This window comes from Coregonus clupeaformis, chromosome 15 (genome assembly GCF_020615455.1).
Source record: "Coregonus clupeaformis isolate EN_2021a chromosome 15, ASM2061545v1, whole genome shotgun sequence".
Classification (NCBI taxonomy): domain Eukaryota; kingdom Metazoa; phylum Chordata; class Actinopteri; order Salmoniformes; family Salmonidae; genus Coregonus; species Coregonus clupeaformis.
Genome location: NC_059206.1, coordinates 1,989,760 through 2,016,151, shown reverse-complemented (window position 1 = coordinate 2,016,151; position 26,392 = coordinate 1,989,760). Strand labels below are relative to the sequence as shown.

Genomic DNA, 26,392 nt, shown 5'->3' with positions numbered 1-26,392 from the left:
CATTCTTTCCTTTACACGGATCAGTCGTCCTGGTCCCTTTGCAGAAAAACAGCCCCAAAGCATGATGTTTCCAACCCCATGCTTCACAGTAGGTATGGTGTTCTTTGGATGCAACTCAGCATTCTTTGTCCTCCAAACATGACGAGTTGAGTTTTTACCAAAAAGTTATATTTTGGTTTCATCTGACCATATGACATTCTCCCAATCCTCTTCTGGATCATCCAAATGCACTTCAGACGGGCCTGGACATGTACTGGCTTAAGCAGGGGGACACGTCTCGCACTGCAGGATTTGAGTCCCTGGCGGCGTAGTGTGTTACTGATGGTTGGCTTTGTTACTTTGGTCCCAGCTCTCTGCAGGTCATTCACTAGGTCCCCCCGTGTGGTTCTGGGATTTTTGCTCACCGTTCTTGTGATCATTTTGACCCCACGGGGTGAGATCTTGCGTGGAGCCCCAGATTGAGGGAGATTATCAGTGGTCTTGTATGTCTTCCATTTCCTAATAATTGCTCCCACAGTTGATTTCTTCAAACCAAGCTGCTTACCTATTGCAGATTCAGTCTTCCCAGCCTGGTGCAGGTCTACAATTTTGTTTTTGGTGTCCTTTGACAGCTCTTTGGTCTTGGCCATTGTGAAGTTTGGAGTGTGACTGTTTGAGGTTGTGGACAGGTGTATTTTATACTGATAACAAGTTCAAACAGGTGCCATTAATACAGGTAACGAGTGGAGGACAGAGGAGCCTCTGAAAGAAGAAGTTACAGGTCTGTGAGAGCCAGAAATCTTGCTTGTTTGTAGGTGACCAAATACTTATTTTCCACCATAATTTGCAAATAAATTCATTAAAAATCCTACAATGTGATTATCTGGATTTTTTTCCCTCAATTTGTCTTTCATAGTTGACGTGTACCTATGATGAAAATTACAGGCCTCTCTCATCTTTTTAAGTGGGAGAACTTGCACAATTGGTGGCTGACTAAATACTTTTTTCCCCCACTGTATATGAAATCATTGTCAAAGGCACAAGCGATACTGTTGTATGTAGGTCTTGATTATTTACGGATTTATTATATAGAAATATCAAAACATCATTTTAACAACTCCAAAGCAATTGCATGTGGCACAGGAACCACTGACTCACTGCATTTTTCTCTTATCAAGACACCTGCTGGTAACTCTTAACTGGATAGGACAGCTCATGAGGTGTCCTAAATATCTGTTGACTACGTGTGACTTATCACTAGAGGCTTCATGCATAGCTTTTATTTTTACCCTTGAGTAGGATGAAAATGTCTATTCTCAGCACTTACCACCAATGTTCTATTCTGAGAGGCTCTATGGTTATGGGTCCTGGTCAGAACTCATGAAGACAGGCTCTATCTCAATTACTTACAAAAAAGCCTGTCTCCTTTCCTTCATTAGTAATGCAATGTCAAAAAACACAGGATGCATCTCCAAGGAATGAAGGTAGGGACTAGTATGTGTGCATGTGTGATGGTTGACCCTCCTCCCTCCCTTTAGAACCTGTTTGCCCTGGCGACTGATGAGGAGCCGGAGGTGAGGAAGAACGTTTGCAGAGCTCTGGTCATGCTGCTGGAGGTCCGCATGGACCGTCTCCTACCACACATGCACAACCTCATAGAGGTGAGACTGGGACTGGGGTACTGGGGCTAGGACATGGACTGTGTCCTACCACACATGCAGAACATCGTAGAGGTGAGACTGGGACTGGGGTACTGGGGCTAGGACATGGACTGTGTCCTACCACACATGCAGAACATCGTAGAGGTGAGACTGGGACTGGGGTACTGGGGCTAGGACATGGACTGTGTCCTACCACACATGCAGAACATCGTAGAGGTGAGACTGGGACTGGGGGTACTGGGGCTAGGACATGGACTGTGTCCTACCACACATGCAGAACATCGTAGAGGTGAGACTGGGACTGGGGTACTGGGGCTAGGACATGGACTGTGTCCTACCACACATGCAGAACATCGTAGAGGTGAGACTGGGACTGGGGTACTGGGGCTAGGACATGGACTGTGTCCTACCACACATGCAGAACATCGTAGAGGTGAGACTGGGGTGCTGGGGCTAGGACTGGGGTTTGGATTCGGTAATACCTGGTGTATACTACATGACTTAAAAAATCCTAATATAGCTGAGCCTCTCACATTAAACAACTGTCTTTCCTGTCGTTTTTTTGTCTTGCCAAAGTAGTGTTGCGCACGCTAACGATATGGCACAGACGGGATTCACACTACAAGATTCTTCACTTGGTCGTTTCCATACCACGCTGTCTCGCCAAAACAATGATGTGATAATGTGATTACATTTAACGTAGCTATAATGAGCTGTGGCTCAAAGCAGCCTCATAAACATTTTCAGTTAGACATTCACGCTTGTCATACAGAGTTGAAATATCTAGCCAACATTTTGAATTTACACGGGTTAAAGGCAAACACATACTAATAGTAGTCATGGCTCCTGCTCCAATTCTACACGTTCTGGCTGATGTGATACAACGTCATCATCTCACTGGCTTCTTCTCTGGCCAGCTCTCATTGGCCATTGCAGATCACGTTCTCAAAACTTGTCATTGCACAGCTCACAATACAAGAGCATTGCAGATTTTGCGCTGATCAAATCAAACATGCTTGAAAATATCGGGACGTCTGTGACTGCTCTAAGACTGGATCGGTAGCCCTTAGATTGCGTCTCTGACCCGCTCACATTAAACAAGCGTCAGTGACAGCAACGACATGGGTATTTTGTCTACGATCTTAAACAAAAAATGGTGTAGTGTACACCCGGTTTAAGCTGCAGGGAGGGAGGTGTAGGGGGAGTGAATTACATTTAGATGTAGGGAGCGGGGAAGGCAGAGCGGAGAGGGAGCGGGAGGCGGAGAGGGAGCGGGAGGTGGAGAGGGAGCGGGGAAGGCAGAGCGGGAGGCAGAGCGGGAGCGGGAGGCGGAGAGGGAGCGGGAGGCGGAGAGGGAGCGGGAGGCGGAGAGGGAGCGGGAGGCGGAGAGGGAGCGGGAGGCGGAGAGGGAGCGGGGAAGGCGGAGAGGGAGCGGGGAAGGCGGAGAGGGAGCGGGGAAGGCGGAGGGGGAGGCGGAGCGGGAGGCGGAGCGGGAGCGGGAGGCGGAGAGGGAGTGGGAGGCGGAGAGGGAGCGGGGGAGGGAGAGCGGGAGGCGGAGAGGGAGCGGGAGAGGGAGCGGGAGGCGGAGCGGGAGGCGGAGAGGGAGCGGGAGGCGGAGAGGGAGCGGGAGGCGGAGAGGGAGCGGGAGGCGGAGAGGGAGCGGGGAAGGCAGAGCGGAGAGGGAGCGGGAGGCGGAGAGGGAGCGGGAGGCGGAGCGGAGAGTAAAGGAGGGAGGAAAACGAACCAGTGAAATGGATTCCTCTTGGTCTCATCAAATCAGCTCATGATGCCACCTTGTGGCCAAAACCTTTATTCTCCAGACAGGTAAATCCATAATCTGTCATGTGATTGTGGCTGCCCAGCTCCTGGCCTTGAAATGAATCCTGAATATTGATTGAGGTAGTGAACTACAAATATAATGCTAATAGTACTAATTTTCCCATGGTCCTCTCCTCCTCAGTACATGCTGCAGAGGACTCAGGACCAGGATGAGAACGTGGCTCTGGAGGCCTGTGAGTTCTGGCTGACACTGGCTGAACAGCCTGTCTGTAAGGACGTGCTGTGTAACCACCTCTCCAAGTGAGTAATACACACACAAAGTAACTGAAAGACAATGTTACAAGAATGTCATTTTTTTATTTCACCTTTTATTTCACTAGGCAAGTCAGTTAAGAACAAATTATTATTTACAATGACTGCCTACCCCGGCCAAACCTGGACGACGCTGGGCCAATTGTGCGCTGCCCTATGGGACTCCCAATCACGGCCGGATTGTGGTACAGCCTGAAATCGAACCAGGGTCTGTAGTGACGGCTCTAGCACTGAGATGCAGTGCCTTAGACCACTGTGCCACTGGGGAGCAACTGTGTGACACACACAGTACAACACCAGCCTCTGTGTCAAAGCTTAGCTACAACATTTGCTCCCACTCTACGCTAAGTCATTCTAGACCTCACCCCCGGGTGTACTGTCCTCATCCTGGTACCCTGGCCATTGATCAGAGCCATAGCTGTTAGAGCTCATCTGTGACACTGCTTACATATTAATGTGGCCTGTCCCTGCCTCGTCTCCCCTGTTTCCCCCATCCCCCTATGTTCCCTCTCCCCTGTCCCTCGTTCCCTGTCCCTCGTTCCCTGTCCCTCGTTCCCTGTCCCTCGTTCCCTGTCCCTCGTTCCCTGTCCCTCGTTCCCTGTCCCTCGTTCCCTGTCCCTCGTTCCCTGTCCCTCGTTCCCTGTCTGTTCCAGGCTGATTCCGGTGCTCGTCAACGGGATGAAGTACTCCGAGATCGACATCATTCTGCTCAAGGTCAGTCTGCTCTGAGTGTGAGCCAGGAAATGGATCTATGGCTGCAAGCCTGCTGCTGGACTGGAGCCTGTGATTATGTACTGTACAAATCACACCTCAACCCTGGGAGGGGGGGGGGGAGAGGGAGGGGGAGGTGGAGCAGGAGAGGGAGGGTGGAGGGTTTTGGAAGGCCAGGCAAGTACATTTTTGTGTGTGTGTGTGCATGGCCGTGTCTCAACCCTGGGTGTGTGTGTAGGTCCTGAGGTGGTTTGAGTATCGCCATCACTGGCCTGTCGCTATGGTTACAATGGAATTCGTATTTATAGATGCATAAATATGTATGTGTCTCTGTCTGCTGTTAAGATACAGTCTGATAGGTGAACTGACTGCTACCTAGCTGCAGCCCTAAAGGAAGCTCATTGTCTTAAAGTAGTATGAATAATTCGAATTGCATACCTTTTGTGTGTGTGTGTGGAACCCTTACGAGTGTGTCTTTAACTGTGTGTGTGTGTGGTCAGGGTGATGTGGAGGAGGATGATGATGAGGCAATCCCTGACAACGAGCAGGACATCAGGCCCAGGTTCCACCGCTCCCGTACTGTTGCCCAGCAACACGAGGGCGACCGTGATGGCATCGAGGACGAGGACGATGATGATGATGATGACCTGGACGATGATGACACCATCTCTGACTGGAACCTCCGTGAGTGGACCTCTGATTATCTGGTTTTCTCTTCCTTCATTTCTTGCTTTGTCTCGCTTACTTTGTTTTTTCTCTCTGTCTCTCTCTGTCTCTGTGTGTCTGTGTCTCTGTCTCTTCCAGCCATACCTCACATTTATAGAATATGCCATCAATATGGTTGACCTTTTTGTTTGCGTGTCTGTGTACCTCTGTTTATTAACGTGTCCCCTCTCACTGTCTCCAGGTAAGTGTTCAGCAGCAGCGTTGGACGTGTTGGCTAATGTGTTCAGAGATGATCTGCTCCTCCCCATCCTGCCTCTCCTCAAAGAGCTGCTCTTCCACCCAGAGTGGGTCATCAAGGAGTCTGGCATACTGGTCCTGGGGGCCATCGCTGAGGGTAAGGACTAGCAGAGACTGGGAGGGGGAGGAAGTGGAAGAGTAAAGATGAGTTTGGAAAGGAAAGCCTATACGGTGGTGAAAGAGAATGTACAGTGGTGAGTCCTGTTTATCCACTTGTGTGGTCAGGCAGTTGCTTAACTCTATCTTTAAGGGTATTCTACCATGCAACCTGAACGAAGGACTACACAAGAATATCTCACTCTTCACCATATTCACCACTAATCTTAAAGCCAGTAGAACCTAATATTCTAACCGCATGTCATTTTCCCAGGTTGTATGCAGGGTATGATCCCCTACCTGCCAGAGCTCATCCCCCACCTGGTGCAGTGTCTGAGTGATGAGAAGGCCCTGGTGCGCTCCATCACCTGCTGGACCCTGAGTCGCTATGCCCACTGGGCGGTCAGCCAGCCTCCTGACACCTACCTGAAGCCCCTGATGACCGAGCTGCTCAAACGCATCCTGGACTCCAACAAGAGGGTGCAGGAGGCCGCTTGCAGGTGAGTGAGGGGAGGGGTCGGCTGTGGTTCAGTTGGGGTCAGCATGTGGTCAGCTGTTGGTAGCTGTGGTTATGTTTGACCAGATGTCGGATTTTATTTGTAAATGATGAATAGATGGCCAGTAATAATCTGGGTTCTAAAGCTAGTGACGACGGTCCTTGGGTGTGGAAGTAAAGATGATGATCATTGTGACGATCAGTTGATCCAATCAACATTTTTTGAACAACAACTGTTGAACAGCTTGACTGCAAAGTGGCGTTCTAAACTACCTTTTCCTCTTCTCTGACCCCTTTCTCTCCTGCCTTATCCCCCTCCCCCCTCTCTCCCCTCTCTTGCTCTCCCCTCTACCTGTATCTCCCTCACCCCTTTCTCTCTTTCCCCTCTACCTACCCCCCTCACCTCTCTCCCCTCTATCTTCCTCACCTCTCTCCCCTCTACCTCCCTCACCTCTCTCCCCTCTACCTCCCTCACATCTCTCCCCTCTACCTTCCTCACATCTCTCCCCTCTACCTTCCTCACATCTCTCCCCTCTACCTTCCTCACCTCTCTCCCCTCTACCTTCCTCACCTCTCTCCCCTCTACCTTCCTCACCTCTCTCCCTCTACTCTCACCTCTCTCCCTCTACCTTCACCTCTCTCCCCCTCTACCTTCCTCACCTCTCTCCCCTCTACTTCTCACCTCTCTCCCTCTACCTCTCTCCCCTCTACCTCTCTCCCTCTACCTCTCTTCCTCACCTCTCTCCCCTCTACCTCTCTCCCCTCTACCTCTCTCCCCTCTACCTCTCTCCCCCTCTACCTCTCTCCCCTCTACCTCTCTCCCCTCTACCTCTCTCCCCTCTACCTCTCTCCCCTCTACCTCTCTCCCCTCTACCTCTCTCCCCTCTACCTCTCTCCCCTCTACCTCTCTCCCCTCTACCTCTCTCCCCTCTACCTCTCTCCCCTCTACCTCCCTCACCTCTCTCCCCTCTACCTCCCTCACCTCTCTCCCCTCTCTTTCTCTCCTCTTTCTCTCTCTCCTTTCTCTCTTTCTACTCTCTCTCTCTCCTTCCCCCCTCAGTGCCTTTGCCACTCTGGAAGAAGAGGCGTGTACAGAGTTGGTTCCCTACTTGGCCTACATCCTGGACACGCTGGTGTTTGCCTTCAACAAGTACCAACACAAGAATCTGCTCATACTGTACGACGCTATAGGGACGCTCGCTGACTCCGTGGGACACCACCTCAACAAGCCGGTACACACACACACACACACACACACACACACACACACACACACACTACGTACGCTCTCTGTCTCCCAATGATGTCACAGCAATGACTCGAGCAAAGCCACATCTGCATTTAGTTTCCCTTTTCAGGTGTGTTTGGTTGTGATGACTAACGTGTGCACTACTGCATGTGTTTAGGAATACATTCAGATGCTGATGCCTCCACTGATAGCAAAGTGGAACCAGCTGAAGGACGAAGACAAGGATCTGTTCCCTTTACTAGAGGTGAGCCTCACTGTCCACTAATAATGTTCCCTTTACTAGAGGTGAGCCTCACTGTACTCTAATCACACTAATACACTAGCCTCCAGGGGAGTTTTCCACTCTTCACCAAAAACACATGCGTAAACGTAAAAAGTTACTACCTGTAACTGAGGTTATCAAGTATCATATTCTTTCTTCCTCTTTTATCCTCTCTCTTGTCACATCCCCTTTCCCTCTTCTCTGAATCCCCCAATCTCTTTCTCTCCTTCCATCCATCTCAGTGCCTGTCGTCAGTAGCCACGGCTCTCCAGAGTGGTTTCCTGCCCTACTGTGAGCCTGTGTACCAGCGCTGTGTCAACCTGGTGCAGAAGACCCTCGCTCAGGCCATGGTGAGACACACACATCCCTTGTTGCGTGAGGGAGAGTTTGTTTAGCGCTTTGCTTGCTTTCTTGCCTGTAAACATAATCTTGTTTGTGCCAATTGGCTGCGTGAGTTGGTACTGAACACACCATAGAGAAGGCTATTGGCACAGATTGTGTGTGTGTGTTTGAGAACATTTGGAGATTATCTGCTCGCGGTTGGATTTCATGCTTGCGGAATGTGGGATCTAATTGTTTCAAATAACTCCTTGCCCAAATCTAATCCACACACTCTCTCTCCCGTCCTCTTTCCATCACCATCTCCCACTCTCTCACACTACCTCCATCTCTCCATCCAGCTCCACCAGTCCCAGCCAGACCAGTACGAGGCTCCTGATAAGGACTTTATGATTGTGGCTCTGGACCTGCTCAGCGGATTGGCCGAGGGGTTGGGCGGCAACATCGAGCAGCTGGTCGCCCGTAGCAACATCCTCACGCTCATGTACCAGTGCATGCAGGTAACCAACCAGTGATCTCGCAGTGTTACAGATCAACCAACCAGTGACCTCGTAGTGTTACAGATCAACCAACCAATGACCTCAGTGTTACAGATCAACCAACCCTGACATAGTTCATCTCTCAGGTCCGTGAGTCATGACTAATCTCTCGCTCCTTCTGTTCCTCTCTCTCGCTCTCTGTCCCCCTCTCTCGCTCTCTCTGTCCCTCTCTCTCTCGCTCTCTCTGTCCCTCTCTCTCTCTCTCGCTCTCTCTGTCCCCCTCTCTCTCTCTCTCTCTGTCCCCCTCTCTCTCTCTCTCGCTCTCTCTGTCGCTCTCTCTGTCCCTCTCGCTCTCTCTGTCCCTCTCCCTCTCGCTCTCTCTGTCCCTCTCTCTCTCTCTGTCCCTCTCTCTCTCGCTCTCTCTGTCCCTCTCTCTTGATCTCTGTCCCTCTCGCTCTCGCTCTCTGTCCCTCTCTCTCTCGATCTCTGTCCCTCTCGCTCTCGCTCTCTGTCCCTCTCTCTCTCTCTCTCTCTCGCTCGCTCTCTGTCCCTCGCTCTCTGTCCCTCGCTCACTCTCTCGCTCTCTGTCCCTCGCTCTCTGTCCCTCGCTCTCTGTCCCTCGCTCTCTGTCCCTCGCTCTGTCCCTCGCTCTCTGTCCCTCTCTCTCTCTCGCTCTCTGTCCCTCTCCCTCTCTTGCGCTCTCTGTCCCTCTCTTGCGCTCTCTGTCCCTCTCTTGCGCTCTCTGTTCCTCTCTCTCGCTCTCTCTGTCCCGCTCTCTGTCCCTCTCTCTCTCTGTCCCGCTCTCCCTCTCTCGCTCTCTGTCCCCCTCTCTCAATCTCTCTCAGGACAAAATGCCGGAGGTGCGTCAGAGCTCCTTTGCTCTGCTGGGTGACCTGACTAAGGCTTGTTTCCAGCATGTAAAGCCATGCATCGGTACATACTCTATTCTCTTACACCAGACTGTCAGTAACACACCGCCTGATACTCTATTCTCTTACACCAGACTGGCAGTAACACACCGCCTGATACTCTATTCTCTTACACCAGACTGGCAGTAACACACCGCCTGATACTCTATCCTCTTACACCAGACTGGCAGTAACACACCGCCTGATACTCTATTCTCTTACACCAGACTGGCAGTAACACACCGCCTGATACTCTATTCTCTTACACCAGACTGGCAGTAACACACCGCCTGATACTCTATTCTCTTACACCAGACTGGCAGTAACACACCGCCTGATACTCTATTCTCTTACACCAGACTGGCAGTAACACACCGCCTGATACTCTATTCTCTTACACCAGACTGGCAGTAACACACCGCCTGATACTCTATTCTCTTACACCAGACTGGCAGTAACACACCGCCTGATACTCTATTCTCTTACACCAGACTGGCAGTAACACACCGCCTGATACTCTATTCTCTTACACCAGACTGGCAGTAACACACCGCCTGATACTCTATTCTCTTACACCAGACTGGCAGTAACACACTGCCTGATACTCTATGCTCTTACACCAGACTGGCAGTAATTCACAGCCTGATATACAAGATGTGTATAGTAGTCTAAATGTCAGATTATCAGTTACCGATGGTTTAAGCTTCTATCTCTCTTTCTCTCCTGTGCAGCTGATTTCATGCCTGTACTAGGCACTAATCTGAACCCAGAGTTGATATCAGTGTGCAACAATGCAACATGGGCAATCGGAGAGATATCTATACAAATGGGTGAGTGTCTGGAAATTGTCACAAAGCGGTCACACACCAGCTTGGATACATTCTCATGAATGTGCGCGCACACACACACACCCTCCCTCTCTGACCTCCCTTCCCCTCTCCCCAGGAGCTGAGATGCAGCCCTACGTGACCATGGTGCTGCACCAGCTGGTTGAGATCATCAACAGGCCCAACACTCCAAAGACCCTGCTGGAGAACACAGGTACCACCACAAGGTGGCGCTGCGGGCTGTGCTGAGCCTGCCATCCACACAGCCACAGGGAGATGTTACACAGCACAGTCAGTCAGGGCTACTCTGGGTGCGTCCCAATGATATCTCCTTTCTCCCGAAGTGTGCACTCGTTCACTTCCCTTAATGGATTTGAAAGGAAATGACTGGTATATGAAAACTCCTTGTAGCCCATGCCAACACCAATCCAATGCTTTTAAATGTCTGGGGAGTAGTGAACGAGTGCACACTTCTGGAGGAAGGAGAGGTTATTGGGACGCACACTCTGACTGGAGTGGAGGCCATTAATCTCCATCTGAAAGCCTCCCCAAGCTCTGGGCCTTACAGGTTTCGCCGGTTTCAACCAAACATCCCAACTATTTGGACCCAATGATGTATGGCTGTGTTTATGGGCTGTTGGATCCCTGCTGAAATATATTAAATGTAGCTGAGGTGGAAAGAGGGAAATAAAGGAGAGGAAAAAGAGACTGATAAAATATTTGTTCCTCATGGAGTAAGAATCTGGGAAAATGTCAAAACCCAGCGAACCCTGTAAGTGTACAGTCTTGGCATTATTAACTGAAATGGATTGATTCTGTTGCACCGTTTGTCAGGTTTTTCTAGCTTTATTTCCCTTGAAGTGAAGTTGAAGTGTTGAGGAGCATCAGTAGGTGACAGTGAGGCTTTAACTGAGACAGAGGAGTGTATAGCTAAACGCTTCAAGAGTTTTTCTTACGGTTAATTTGACAAACGGAATGTTTACTGAACACTCAGAAGATGATGATGATGATAATAACTAGTCATCTTTGATGATTGAGGAAAGAGCTAATCCCATCCTAAACATTTTTTGTGGTGTTGAGAGAAATGTTATAGCACCTATACTTATCAAACAAACCTTCGGTTACACTCTGCTCTTATTTAGAAGCTCTAGTCGAATTGGAGACTGTGTTTGGGTGATCCAAAATGGCCGTCGACTAGAACCCAAACTGAGCCAAAATGAGGGTGAAGTGTAACCTGCTTAACTTACCCCCCCCACACCCCCCACCCCCCCAGGAAAACTAGGGAATTTGTAGATGTTGTTCCTGTTTGTCAGTTTATTTATTTGTTGTTTTTAGTTAGTTTTTTAAATGTGAATGCATATCTGCCAATATATGTTGAATGTTTAGTTAAAGGATGGCAAACGTTTGATGTGGGATACGTGATTGATTGATGGAGCCATAGCGATATGCTGTTGAGCTCAGACCACTGCCATTCTATTTTAGTATGATGAATCGAAACCTAATCCTCTTGGTTTCTATTGGGCTGTTTTATACAAGAACTGTCCTAATCTTAATTTTCACCTAACCTATCAAAACATTCAGAAAATATATTCATTTTGATTATCTTTATAGCGCACCAATTTGATCATTTAAAGAATTTTAAAACACACGCATACAGTATAAAGTCACATCAACATTATTGAAGTGGATGGGGTTTGAGGCCATATACAGTGCCTTCAAAAAGTATTCACACCCCTTGACTTTTTCCACATTTTGTTGTTACAGCCTGAATTTTTAATTGATTAAATTAAGATTCTTTGGTCACTGGCCTACACGCAATACCCCATAGAGTTATGTTTTTTGCTTAACAAGTCACATAATAAGTTGCATGGACTTATTCTGTGGGCAATAATAGTGTTTAACATGATTTTTGAATGACTACCTCATCTCTGTACCCCACACATACAATTATCTGTAAGGTCCCTCAGTTGAGAAGTGAATTTCAAACACAGATTCAACCATAAAGACCAAGGAGGTTTTCCAGTGCCTCGCAAAGTAGATACTAGTAGATAATTTTTTTTATTGAATATTTGTTTGAGCATGGTGAAGTTATTAATTACACTTTGGATGGTGTATCAATAAACCAAGTCACTACAAAGATGAAGGCGTCCTTCCCAAATCAGTTGCCGGAGAGGAAGGAAGGCCAAAAGTGACTTTAAAACAGTTAGAGTTTAATGGCTGTGATAGGAGACTGGATCAACAACATTGTATTTATTCCACAATACCAGCCTAATTGACAGTGAAAATAATAAAAATATTCCAAAACATGCATCCTGTTTGCAACAAGGCGCTAAAGTAATACTGCTAAAAATGTGGCAAAGCAATTAACTTTTTGTCCTGAATACAAAGTGCAAATCCAATACAACACATTACTTAATACCGCTCTCCATATTTTCAAGCATAGTTGTTGCTGCATCATGTTATGGGTATGCTTGTAATCGTTAAGGACTGGGGAGTTTTTCAGAAAAAAAAAAAAAAAATGGAATGGAGCTAAGCACAGCCAAAATCCTAGAGGAAAATCTGATTCAGTCTGCTTTCCACTAGACACTGGGAGAGAATTCACCTTTCAGCAGGACAAGAACCTAAAACACAAGGCCAGATCTACACTGGAGTTGCTTACCAAGAAGACTGAATGTCCCTGAGTGGCCGAGTTACAGTTTTGACTTTAAAAATCTATGGCAAGACCTGCAAAAGTTTGTTTAGCAATGATCAACAACCAACTTGACAACATTTTAAAAAAAAGGATAATGGGCAAATGTTGCACAATCCAGGTGTGGAAAGCTCTTAGAGACTTACCCAGAAAGACTCACAGCTGTAGTCGCTTCCAAAGGTGCTTCTACGAAGTATTGACTCAGGGGTGTGAATATTTATGGAAATGAGATATTTCTGTATTTCATTTTCAATACATTTGCAAACATTTCAAAAAACATGTTTTCACTTTGTCGTTATGAGGTATTGTGTGTAGATCGGTGAGATAAACAAACAATTTAATCCATTTTGAATTCAGGCTGTAACACAACGAAATGTGAAAAAGGTCAAGGGGTATGAATACTTTCTGAAGGCACTGTATAGCTATAACCCCTCCCCTCCATCCTCATTTGCAGCCAATCAGCCTATCCTGCACTGAACTTTATTTCTAATGAGCCTATCATCTGCTTTCTGCATGTCTCATTGGACTGTTCATAAATGCCTGTTTCTTAATGAGAATGTTGCATAGTTTTGTGTCTCTTAAACTTAGGTCCTCCTCCTCTCTGCCTCTTCATAAGAACCTGCTGTACTGGATACTAGTCTCCTCCCATGTAGTTGGTCATTTCTTTACAAACCAAAAAAATGAAAAGTTTTTCTGTTTCTTATGGAAAGATTAACCTTTTTGTGTGTTTAAGGGAGAAACCTCTGAAAGCTCAATTCCCAGCTGCCAACTTTGAGAAGAATAAGAACCTTGTAAACATTCCATACTGGCAGTTGGCTAACTAATGACTTCACCTTTTACACTTTTTAAATTTAGATGAAGAACAGTAATTTAACATTTTGCAGGGAGGAGTTTGTCGTAAGAGAACAGAGGCCATTTCAACATTCATATTTCTGATGTCCGAGCAGGCATGTTGCTGTTTGATTGATATTGTGTTGTCAAAGTGTTCTCCCTTAAACGAGTTGTTTGTTTTTAGTGTCATACTATCCTACATTCCTCCCCAGTAGTTAACGGGGCAGTAATAATCAACACCTAGTGAATTCTTCTGTTTATTATCATACATGGATTCTGTTGATTTTATGTTTCTGAGTTTGTTTTTTCTTTATTTTTTCTCCTCATTGCTCATGTCTTGGTTGGCGTTTGGTGGTGTATAACCGTGATTGCGTTACCTTAGCAATAACAATTGGTCGTCTTGGTTACGTTTGTCCTCAAGAGGTGGCACCCATGCTACAGCAGTTTATAAGACCCTGGTGTGTATTATTCAATATTTTATTTAATTCATATTCCTCTTCTCTTTCCTCTCTTTCTCCATGTCTGTCTCTTCCTGTCCTGTCTCTCTCTTTCCTCCCCTGTCTCTGTCTTTCTCTCTTCCTCCCTCTTTCTTTCTGAAATAAGTATTTTCTGTTTCTCCTGAATCAGTCTGTAATCATTGCCAACCATGTGACTAATCCTGTCCTCTTTTAGGTCCTCTGTCTGTGATGTATTTTTCTTCAGTATTACCTTTATGTATTTTATACATTATTGGTTTATTTATTTTACAGTTTGTCATTGTTAATTGTCGCTAACTACTAATTAGTGCATGGGATTAGATTGTCACATGCCTGCTGGTTCAGAAAGAGAAAGGGAAAATAAAAGGCTTTCCTAAAATTCCCAAAGCATTCCCAGAGAACCCCCCAACCCCCCCCTCGTCCACTAGTCCACTAGTCATCCAGCTGCATGTGCCTATCCCAGAATTCCTTAAAACTTCCTTTTAAGAACAAAGTTAGTCTTTTAAAAGGATTTGGCATTGATAAAGTGCTATATTAAAGGTTAACTGGAATGCCATATGGGCCAAAGTTAAGTTACTTTAAGAGTGGTAAAACAGTTTTAGTGACTTACGTGTAAGTGAATAGTTAAGTGCCTTAACACAAAGTTTCAGAAGGACAGGTTTGTTTGATGTGCATGCACCAGTCTGATACTGTTTTAGATTATCTGAGTGAAATCATTTTCTCCCCACAATAATGTTTTGTACCTTACGAAGTAAGTAGTCTTTAGTAAAAGTCGTTCAGATAAAATCAAATCTTCTAAAGGTCTAAAATAAATGGTTGTAGATTGAATTCGCATGTATGAAGTAAAAATGGCAAGTTGTCTTTTAATATACTATAGGTTATTTTAAATTTTTTAGTTGCCATATGATCAACAAACCTCTTGAGGCAATAGATGTAGTATTTTTATATTTTGGAAGTTATTCTAATTAGCCACAGTGGAATTTTGAATTGTGTTAGCAGGTAATAGTAATATGATACAGTGGGGGGAAAAAAGTATTTAGTCAGCCACCAATTGTGCAAGTTCTCCCACTTAAAAAGATGAGAGAGGCCTGTAATTTTCATCATAGGTACACGTCAACTATGACAGACAAAATGAGGGGAAGAAAATCCAGAAAATCACATTGTAGGATTTTTAATGAATTTATTTGCTAATTATGGTGGAAAATAAGTATTTGGTCAATAACAAAAGTTTCTCAATACTTTGTTATATACCCTTTGTTGGCAATGACACAGGTCAAACGTTTTCTGTAAGTCTTCACAAGGTTTTCACACACTGTTGCTGGTATTTTGGCCCATTCCTCCATGCAGATCTCCTCTAGAGCAGTGACGTTTTGGGGCTGTCACTGGGCAACACTGACTTTCGACTCCCTCCAAAGATTTTCTATGGGGTTGAGATCTGGAGACTGGCTAGGCCACTCCAGGACCTTGAAATGCTTCTTACGAAGCCACTCCTTCGTTGCCCGGGCGGTGTGTTTGGGATCATTGTCATGCTGAAAGACCCAGCCACGTTTCATCTTCAATGCCCTTGCTGATGGAAGGAGTTTTTCACTCAAAATCTCACGATACATGGCCCCATTCATTCTTTGCTTTACACGGATCAGTCGTCCTGGTCCCTTTGCAGAAAAACAGCCCCAAAGCATGATGTTTCCACCCCCATGCTTCACAGTAGGTATGGTGTTCTTTGGATGCAACTCAGCATTCTTTGTCCTCCAAACACGACGAGTTGAGTTTTTACCAAAAAGTTCTATTTTGGTTTCATCTGACCATATGACATTCTCCCAATCCTCTTCTGGATCATCCAAATGCACTCTAGCAAACTTCAGACGGGCCTGGACATGTACTGGCTTAAGCAGGGGGACACGTCTGGGCATTTGCAGGATTAGAGTCCCTGGCGGCGTACTGTGTTACTGATGGTAGGCTTTGTTACTTTGGTCCCAGCTCTCTGCAGGTCATTCACTAGGTCCCCCCGTGTGTGTGGTTCTGGGATTTTTGCTCACCGTTCTTGTGATCATTTTGACCCCACGGGGTGAGATCTTGCGTGGAGCCCCAGATCGAGGGAGATTATCAGTGGTCTTGTATGTCTTCCATTTCCTAATAATTGCTCCCACAGTTGATTTCTTCAAACCAAGCTGCTTACCTATTGCAGATTCAGTCTTCCCAGCCTGGTGCAGGTCTACAATTTTGTTTCTGGTGTCCTTTGACAGCTCTTTGGTCTTGGCCATAGTGGAGTTTGGAGTGTGACTGTTTGAGGTTGTGGACAGGTGTCTTTTATACTGATAACAAGTTCAAACAGGTGCCATTAATACAGGTAACGAGTGGAGTACAGAGGAGCCTCTTAAAGAAGAAGTTACAGGTCTGTGACTTGTTTGTAGGTGACCAAATACTTATTTTCCACCATAATTTGCAAATAAATTCATAAAAAATCCTACAATGTGATTTTCTGGAGAAAAAAATTCTCAATTTGTCTGTCATAGTTGACGTGTACCTATGATGAAAATTACAGGCCTCTCATCTTTTTAAGTGGGAGAACATGCACAATTGGTGGCTGACTAAATACTTTTTTCCCCCACTGTATACCTATGGAAGTTCAATTACATTATTGAATACGGTCAATGGTAACTTCAGAGTGCTGTAAGGGTATTGAATTGTAATGCTATGCAGTGCTTTAAGGCAGCCCCTCTGGCCTGGTGTAAAACGTGGCTGTTCCTGTTGGCAGGTGCACCTCTCTAAGGAACATAAGAGACAATGAGGAGAAAGACTCAGCTTTCCGAGGCATCTGCACTATGATCAGTGTCAACCCCGGAGGAGTGGTACAGGTGAGGCCCCAGGCAACGTTGTCCTCTAGAGGTTAACATAGGAACTGCACTTCTCTTCTCATGGTCCCATCAGTTGAGGAATAAGAAAAGAACAGGAACTGCATTACTGGTTAAATGGTCCCATGAGTGAGTGATGTTAGCAGGGAAACTGTTGTCTCAAGCCAGACCTTTACTCTCATTTCCTCCAGGATTTTATATTTTTCTGTGATGCAGTGGCCTCATGGGTAAATCCAAAGGATGATCTGCGAGACATGTTCGGCAAGGTAAAAACGGAGCATAACTGTGTGCCATGTAGGGCCTAGAGTCTACAAGACTATCTGTGTGCGGGGAAGGAGCAAATATCCTGATATACAATGTGTGCATGCGTAGCTTTGTGCGTACGTTCTAATTGTGTGTTTGATATTTTCAGATCCTCCATGGGTTCAAGAACCAGGTGGGCGAGGAGAACTGGAGGCGTTTCTCAGACCAGTTCCCACTGCCTCTGAAGGAACGGCTGGCAGCCTTCTACGGGGTGTAACGCTTTCCATAGGAACAGGCCTGTTCAAGGGGGTAAGTTGCACATTCATGGTCAAATCTAATTATAGAACAGAGATATTCTATCTAAAGCACTTTAGTGTCTCAGTTTTTCAGCCACCTTATTTGAGCATTATTAACTCAAGTTTATTCCTAATCTTGCTTACTTAATAACATTGGTCTCCCTCGCTCTGTCTTACCAGGTCATTCACTATGGGAGACGACAGACGGGGAACCTCTTATACCCAGGGAACATGTTACCGTTTTCTGGGGGTAGGGTCTGCCAGCTGGGGAGGGAGGGGGGTGCGGACCGGGACCCTCCTCAACCTTCTTGACGGGCGGGGTGGGAGGGAGGTGTTAGCCAGCAGAGGCAGTCAACGCCCCCCAAGCAACAGGCGAGGGGGACACAGGGGAACCGGTGGGCCAACTTAATCAAGGGAGGAAACATTTATTTAATCATTTCAACATCTCAATCAGAAAGGAAAAGACGACGTCAGCGTAGCCATTGTTGTCTCTTTTTTATTTTATTTATTTTCATCTGAGCTCTCCAGTGACGCTGCTACTGAGTGGACATTTGAAACAAAACACAGGAAAAAAAAACAATGCAAAACTTCATAAATGCTTCTGTCGTTTAGTTGTGGTAAAATCATGGGTTTATACTTACCGCGGGGGTAGTACTGATTGAGGATCAGCTTTCAGTTAAGAAGAGCTTTTAAATCTATACGTATCAACCGGAAAGTGCAACTCAGAGATAAGTGTAGGGGGAGGGAGGGAGTGTAGAACTAGATGGAATTATACCAACCATAGAATTTATGTGGGGGTGGTTATAAAATAAGAAAATTGCATGGAAATGACATTACAAGTCTGGAAGAAAACAACATAGCAGCTGTCCTCAACTGCCAGGACAGCTGCTAGCCAAGCAACCGCTACAGAGGGTAATAGAGTAAAGGAAATTCATATTTATAAGAAGAATCTAACCAGCAATTTCTTGGGGGGGACACTGCCTTCGCATATCTTTGAATAACAATAGCCTGTCTTTTCTTGTAGTCATCAATCAAAGTAATTGCGTTGAGTTAATGAAAGAAAAATTGGTAGTGGCATATTTTAAAGTAATAGAGTAATAAACAGTATTTTTATGGCAGGTCAGAAGCTGTGTTGAATAAACCATTCATTCAAACACGTCACAGACAGAGTGCATATGATTTGTATTTGTTGTGGTTGATAGTGACTTGTCTTAAAAATTGGGAAAAACAAAGTAGAACGCTTGCATCAAAGTGGGAAGAGGGTAGGGAGGGTGTACATCAGTAGAGTGATCTGTGTGTTGCATCATCGGATAGTTTTGGTATTTTTTGCATAGCCTTGTGATAAGGATTCTTAAACAACCATGTAGTTTGTCCTTTTACCATGTAGTTTGTCCACCCCTATGTTTACCAGAGGCTTTCCAGTCAGTGTCTAGCATGAACTGGGTTTACATACATACAATATATAAACATACAAGTCTGGAAACCATCTTGATATTCTCATCTAGTTGAATCCATATACTGTAGCAGGGTTTTGGTTCTGATTCTGAAAAGAGACCTTGAACACGGCTACATGTTAAAACTCTGAGGTAAACTCTCTCAGGCTGTCTCTGTTCTGTGCTGTGGAAGTGACGTGTTTTCTGTGTGCATGGATGTTTTACTAGCTGCCATAATATCAGCTTACCTGACCCCATATTGTTTCAAATCTCAAATTCTGTCTTTCTCACATTTGTGAAAACAGTACTTGGACTCGATTGTGAAACGTAAGACTATATTGTTTAACAGTGTCAGACGGAGGGAGGGAGGGAGGGGGTAGGGAAACGGCATACAGGGCTTTAGCTGAAAGTGTTCACCCTTTTTGTTCCTGAAGTATTATTATTAGGACTGTAACACAAGTCCTCCTGTCTTGATAGTGTGTCTGTCTGTGACCTTGGTTGGTTGTCAATCCAAAACTCAACAGCAAGCAATCGTTTCAAATACAGTGGGGGAAAATAGTATTTAGTCAGCCACCAATTGTGCAAGTTCACCCACTTAAAAATATGAGAGAGGCCTGTAATTTTCATCATAGGTACACGTCAACTATGACAGACAAATTGAGAAAAAAAAATCCAGAAAATCACATTGTAGGATTTTAAATTAATTAATTTGCAAATTATGGTGGAAAATAAGTATTTGGTCACCTACAAAACAAGCAAGATTTCTGGCTCTCACAGACCTGTAACTTCTTCTTTAAGAGGCTCCTCTGTCCTCCACTCGTTACCTGTATTAATGGCACCTGTTTGAACTTGTTATCAGTATAAAAGACACCTGTCCACAACCTCAAACAGTCACACTCCAAACTCCACTATGGCCAAGACCAAAGAGCTGTCAAAGGACACCAGAAACAAAATTGTAGACCTGCACCAGGCTGGGAAGACTGAATCTGCAATAGGTAAGCAGCTTGGTTTGAAGAAATCAACTGTGGGAGCAATTATTAGGAAATGGAAGACATACAAGACCACTGATAATCTCCCTCGATCTGGGGCTCCACGCAAGATCTCACCCCCGTGGGGTCAAAATGATCACAAGAACGGTGAGCAAAAATCCCAGAACCACACGGGGGGACCTAGTGAATGACCTGCAGAGAGCTGGGACCAAAGTAACAAAGCCTACCATCAGTAACACAGTACGCCGCCAGGGACTCAAATCCTGCAGTGCCAGACGTGTCCCCCTGCTTAAGCCAGTACATGTCCAGGCCTGTCTGAAGTTTGCTAGAGTGCATTTGGATGATCCAGAAGAGGATTGGGAGAATGTCATATGGTCAGATGAAACCAAAATAGAACTTTTTGGTAAAAACTCAACTCGTCGTGTTTGGAGGACAAAGAATGCTGAGTTGCATCCAAAGAACACCATACCTACTGTGAAGCATAGGGGTGGAAACATCATGCTTTGGGGCTGTTTTTCTGCAAAGGGACCAGGACGACTGATCCGTGTAAAGGAAAGAATGAATGGGGCCATGTATCGTGAGATTTTGAGTGAAAACCTCCTTCCATCAGCAAGGGCATTGAAGATGAAACGTGGCTGGGTCTTTCAGCATGACAATGATCCCAAACACACCGCCCGGCAACGAAGGAGTGGCTTCGTAAGAAGCATTTCAAGGTCCTGGAGTGGCCTAGCCAGTCTCCAGATCTCAACCCCATAGAAAATCTTTGGAGGGAGTTGAAAGTCAGTGTTGCCCAGTGACAGCCCCAAAACATCACTGCTCTAGAGGAGATCTGCATGGAGGAATGGGCCAAAATACCAGCAACAGTGTGTGAAAACCTTGTGAAGACTTACAGAAAACGTTTGACCTGTGTCATTGCCAACAAAGGGTATATAACAAAGTATTGAGAAACTTTTGTTATTGACCAAATACTTATTTTCCACCATAATTTGCAAATAAATTCATTAAAAATCCTACAATGTGATTTTCTGGAGAAAAAAAATCTCAATTTGTCTGTCATAGTTGACGTGTACCTATAATGAAAATTACAGGCCTCTCATCTTTTTAAGTGGGAGAACTTGCACAATTGGTGGCTGACTAAATACTTTTTTCCCCCACTGTATATATATTTTTTATGTACTGTGTTTTTTTCGTTATCGTCTATGGTTTGCTTTTTGTGTGAAAAGCATGATCTTTGAGGGTGATTGTAATGACTGTTTTGAATGCAGGGTAATCGAATGCTTGATTCCTTGCATGTTGGTGGCCCTTTTACATCCCAAACTAGACAGGGGGAGGTGCATTTCAATTGAAATCAAACGTTAAGGAAATTCTTATTTCTTCACTACCGCATTTAGCTGACATACAATATCAGACTTTTATTTTGAAAGTTCAACTTTTCTCTCATACGTACATGCAGGAGCATTTTCCCCTTAACCTATAGCCCACATCCAAATATATTGTTTGTTTGTTTGTTTGTTAAATACTGTGAAGTTAGAACTTAAAGAAAAAAATACATTTTTTTGTTCCTTTTTGTTTTGGCTTGTTATTGTTTTGACTCCGTAAAGTGCAAAAGTCTTGGTCGTTGATTGCCTGAATGTATCCCATGGTGGGGGGGAATACAGTTTTATGCCCAACCAATCAGATTCACTCTGCAGGTCAGAGTAATTGTTGCAGTATTTTGTTCCCCTCGCAGGGCATATTAGAAGCACTTGTTCAGACAGAAAACTAATAATTCAAACTGTAGTAGACTCACACAATCGCATACTGATATAGTATTTGTTTACAGGAGACTTATACCACTAAACACCTCAAATGTATTACTTCACTGAGTATTCAATATTGTGTAGTCCTTTTCTTTCAATTTATGTGTGGGTGTATTAGACTTGTTTTTAATGATACAATTCCCAATATCAGAAATTCTCTAAAAGATAATTGATGTAAACTAAGCCTGGAGATGAAATACTGCAGATGCGCATGTATTGCCACAAAACCTTTCCAAAACCATCAAACTTTAACTTAGATGAATAAGTCATTAAAATACAATATATTTTAGTCTCCTTGAATCTTTATTATACTGTGTGTTTATTATTGAAAAAAATGTGAATGTGTGTTTTGAACATTGCTAACCTGTACTTAATTAGACATTTGAACACTTGTAACAACATTATGGGGTATGTCACGTTAGCCTGGCTCCAAACTGAATTGATCCTTTGTTTTTTTCTTCACCAGGCTAATATCAAGTAGCACAAATAAGACATAATGGGATATATGGAGGCGCTTGTTTCTGTAGTTGTTGTTTTTGTGCCACGTCTGTTGTCCTGAAGTTGAAATTATTGTCTTTGTCACATTCCAGCAGTTTGGTATGTCAAAAATTGGAAGAAGCATGGCTTGATAGGTTCTGTCCTACTGCGATTTATCACACTGAATTAAAAATGAAAACAAAATATATAGGGCCCGTTTCCCAGACACATTTTAAACCTAGTGCTAAGCTTAATTTGTGTCCAGCAAACCGCCCCAAGAAAGTATGAAAAAAATACATAAAACAATCGCAGTTTGTGTGCTGTCTTAACGACATAGCCACTGCTATAATGTAGCTTCTCTACTTGAATATTTGTTTGTAGTAACCTCAGGAGGTCTGTGTTTACCGTTATTATTTTCCAAATGTATGCCTTTTTCCATCTCCCTTTACCGATAAGAGGTTAGTAAGCCTCTCCTGCTTTAACCCTAAACTACAGAGGATTTACCTGTCTATGGGTGTACAGTTCACTGTTTGATATGTGTACTAGCTCACCAATAAGGCACTGAGATGTACACACACCCAGGGTCAGTGTGAAATAATAATTGTAACTAGATATACACATGCATTCAAATTTAGCTACAATTTGGAGGAATAAGAATATAAAATTAGGAAGAGTTAACTTGCACATAATTAATGCAACTGTGGCAAAGTGATTGTGAGAAATGTCTAGATATTGTTAAAATGTAATATGTACATGATGCCTTGATAACTGGATGATTTTGCTGGGGATTCGTAATGGCTGGTAATTTTCAATAATGGAAAAAAAGAGATCTTGCACATTAAGCCAAAAGAAAATATGCTCATGGCTTCTTACAGCTATGTTTGCATGTTTGAAGTCTTTCATTTTGAAGAAGAGGGGGGGGGGAATATTTTGTCAATCATAGTCTCTTTATACAGCACCAACCAACTGCAGTAGAATGTCTACTTTTAAAGAGCGACTGCCCCTAAAAAGCAACTTCTCGTTTCAAAAACTGCCTATTTGGCATCTATCAGACCAAAACATTTATTCTAGTGTTCATTAAAATTGACTACAAAGTGTAAATAGGATAATTTTGGTCTAAAAGTCAGTCTCGTCCAAAACAGAGATTTGCGAGATGATATGGGAAAAAATGTGTCATGGATTGAAGGGTACCATAAGTTTTCAGTTGGGTTTGGTTTATTTCAATTCTGTCCACAGCAGGCAGCACCCAAGTAATCATCAATTCACAGCGCAGCTGCACTGACCCAATCGTAATGCCCTTGGTCAATTTGGTTTGACATTCGATATCCCTATGAGGCTAGTTAGGGTACATCAGTAAATTACACAATGTAAATCAGAAAATATTTAAAAGGTCAATAGCTCCACATTTCAATTACTTAACCTCAAACAACTATTAATTGTAGAAATTCATATACAAATATAGAAAGCATTTAATGAGACAACTAAAATATGTGGAACATTATAATATTTTCCCATTTACATTGTAATTTAAACCAACTTTGCCACGGTCACACACTAGCCTGCTGAAGCTAATTGGCGAAAGAAGTTGGCTAGTGCTAGCTAGCCTAGGCGACTTCAAGACACAAGACCTGGTTAGGCTGTTTCAAGGTATCTAGAAGGGTGAATGACTGTGTACTGTTTTGACAGAGTGAATGTACAAACGCTTGCCACGTGCGAACACACACGAGACACCCACATTAAACCACCCCCTCCAAGACAACTAGTTTGGCTTCAGTCATGGCCACTGCATTTCTTAATTACCAAACCGAAAAATTTGTCCAAATCAGGAATTTCAGCCCCCCTTTAAAGAACCCCTCTAACAATAGCCTGTGACTTTAATGTAGCCATGAGAAAAAAAATTAACTAGAATTTCTCCAAGTCTGCCTTCACCCTTTTCGCTGAATGATGTGAGAGAAACTTCTTCATTTTGAAATAGTGAATATGGTTTAAATTGTTTTTATAAACTGCTGAATTTTAAGGTAAAATAATAAGAATACGTTTGGGGGCCACCAGATATTTTGCGAAGAATCTATTGTACTGTAGTGATTTTGTAATGATATTTGTATGAAGATGTGATGGATGTGAATGGTAATCACTGCTGTACATTGTTGAGAATAAATTGTTTACATAAATCTGGGACTGCTGTTTTCTGTTACTGTGTGTTACATTTTTAAATGCATTTTAAATGAAGTTTGATGTAATCTGTCTAATGGTTTTTAGCCTGGTAAATATCAGGTCGGATAGACGAGTCGATGACTCCCATTGACCCCATACTTTCATCCACCACTCACAACATATTTAGTAGTGACCAAGATGGCCAAGGTGGTTATGTGTAGATGACGGTGAGTCATGACTTTAGTGTAATGTCCCTGTGGAAGATAATTTTGCAGCCTTGAAATGTTAATAAGAACTACACTGTCAGGGAAATATATAGGCCTCATACTGTTATCACATTTTAATTGTCACATGCTTTGTAAACAACGGGTATGGACTAACAGTGAAATGCTTGCTTACGGGCCGTTCCCAACAATACAGAGCGAAAGAAAATAGAGAAATCCTAAAGTAAAACCCGTAATAATAAAAGTAATAGATACACAATGAGTACCTGTACCAAGTCAATGTGCAGGGGTTAGAGGTAATTGAGGTAGATACAGTATGTACATATAACTAGGACTAAAGTGACAGATGGGAAATTAGCAGCAGCAGCGTATGTGATGAATCAAAGTTGGTGCAATGCAGATAGTTTGTTAAATTGCTTCCCGGACTATCTTATGGCTAGAAGCTGTTCTGGGTCCTGTTCGTTCCAGACTTGGTGCATCGGTACTGCTTGCTGTGCAGTAGCAGCGAGGACAGGCTATGACTTGAATGGCTGGAGTCAATTTTAGGGCCTTCCTCTGACATCTGGTATAAAGGTCCTGGAAGGCAGGGAGTTTGGCCCCAGTGATGTACTGGGCCGTACGCACTATCCTCTGTAGCGTCTTGCGGTCGGATGCCAGGCAGTTGCCATTCCAAGCGGTGATGCAGCCAGCCAACATTTACATTTTAGTCATTTAGCAGACGCTCTTATCCAGAGCGACTTACAGGCGCAATTAGGGTTAAGTGCCTTGCTCAAGGGCACATTGGCAGATTTGTCGGCTCTGGGATTCGAACCAGCGACCTTTCGGTTACTGGGCCAACGCTCTTAACCGCTAGGCTACGTGCCGCCCGTAAGATGCTCTCAATGGTGCAGCAGTATAACTTCTTGAGGATCCGAGGGCCCATGACAAATCTTTTCAACCTCCAGAGATGGAAGAGGCTTGCTCGACCCTCCGTTGCTTTCTCTATGATCAGCTCCTTTGTCTTGTTGAGTTGAGGGAGAGGTTGTTGTCCTGGCACCAAACTGACAGGCCTCTGACCACCTCCCTATGGTGATCAGTCCTACCACTGTCCTGTCATCAGCAAACTTTATGATGGTGTTGGAGTCGGTGAACAGGGAGTACAGGAGGGGACTAAGCATGCACCCCTGAGGGGCCAACGTCTTGTGGGTCAGCGTGGCAGATGTGTTGTTACCTGCCCTCACCACCTGGGGGAGTGGAAGTCCAGGATCCAGTTGCATTGGGAGGTGTCCAGTCCCAGGGTCATTAGCTTAGTGATGAGCTTTGAGGGCACTATGGTGTTGAACGCTGAGCTGTAGTCAATGAACAGCATTCTCAAGTAGGTGTTCCTTTTGTCCAAGTGGGAAAGGGCAGTGTGGTGTGCAACAGATATTGCATCATCTGTTGGGGCGGTATGCGAATTCGAGTGGTCCAGGGATATCTGGGATGATAGTGTTGATGTGAGCCATGACCAGCCTTTCAAAGTATTTCATGGCTTCAGATGTGAGTGCTACGGAGTGATAGTAATTTAAACAGGTTACCGTGGATTTTTTGCGCACAGGGACTATGGTGGTCTGCTTGAAACATGTAGATATTACAGACTGGTTCAGGGAGAGGTAGAACATGTAAGCGAAGACACTTATGATAAAAAATAATTGTATTTTAAATGTTTGTATAGCCAGGCAACCTTGCCCACCTTGGCTGATAGTCATCACAGTGATTTAGAATGTTTAAAATAATTCTAGAACCGGTCTAGAATATCACTGCAGAGCAGTAATTTTCTCAGTTCCTTTTTTGTTCCCGCCATGGATGGCGCTGTTTCCTTGTTTCTGGATTTTGGAGGAGAAGACGAA

At 44.5% G+C, this 26,392-nt stretch overlaps 1 protein-coding gene across 2 annotated transcripts in view; it reads left to right on the top strand.

Annotated features, from left to right (window-relative positions):
• The window catches only part of LOC121582152 (transportin-1), a 53,920-nt gene extending 35,311 nt beyond the window's left edge, over positions 1–18,609 (top strand). Inside the window, exons 8-25 of one of the 2 annotated variants that reach the window (XM_041897766.2) lie at positions 1,518–1,640; positions 3,601–3,719; positions 4,385–4,445; positions 4,943–5,126; positions 5,350–5,502; positions 5,776–6,001; positions 7,058–7,229; positions 7,404–7,490; positions 7,751–7,858; positions 8,189–8,347; positions 9,172–9,259; positions 9,966–10,064; positions 10,180–10,275; positions 13,964–14,039; positions 16,813–16,912; positions 17,101–17,175; positions 17,322–17,461; positions 17,629–18,609. In XM_041897766.2, coding sequence (XP_041753700.1) covers positions 1,518–1,640; positions 3,601–3,719; positions 4,385–4,445; positions 4,943–5,126; positions 5,350–5,502; positions 5,776–6,001; positions 7,058–7,229; positions 7,404–7,490; positions 7,751–7,858; positions 8,189–8,347; positions 9,172–9,259; positions 9,966–10,064; positions 10,180–10,275; positions 13,964–14,039; positions 16,813–16,912; positions 17,101–17,175; positions 17,322–17,429 — 2,034 coding nt within the window. In that variant the 3' untranslated portion in view covers positions 17,430–17,461; positions 17,629–18,609. Of the gene's footprint in view, positions 1–1,517; positions 1,641–3,600; positions 3,720–4,384; positions 4,446–4,942; positions 5,127–5,349; positions 5,503–5,775; positions 6,002–7,057; positions 7,230–7,403; positions 7,491–7,750; positions 7,859–8,188; positions 8,348–9,171; positions 9,260–9,965; positions 10,065–10,179; positions 10,276–13,963; positions 14,040–16,812; positions 16,913–17,100; positions 17,176–17,321; positions 17,462–17,628 lie in introns of those variants that run through there. The other variant, XM_041897767.2, reaches the window with a different exon arrangement.
• Positions 18,610–26,392: the final 7,783 nt, after the last annotated feature.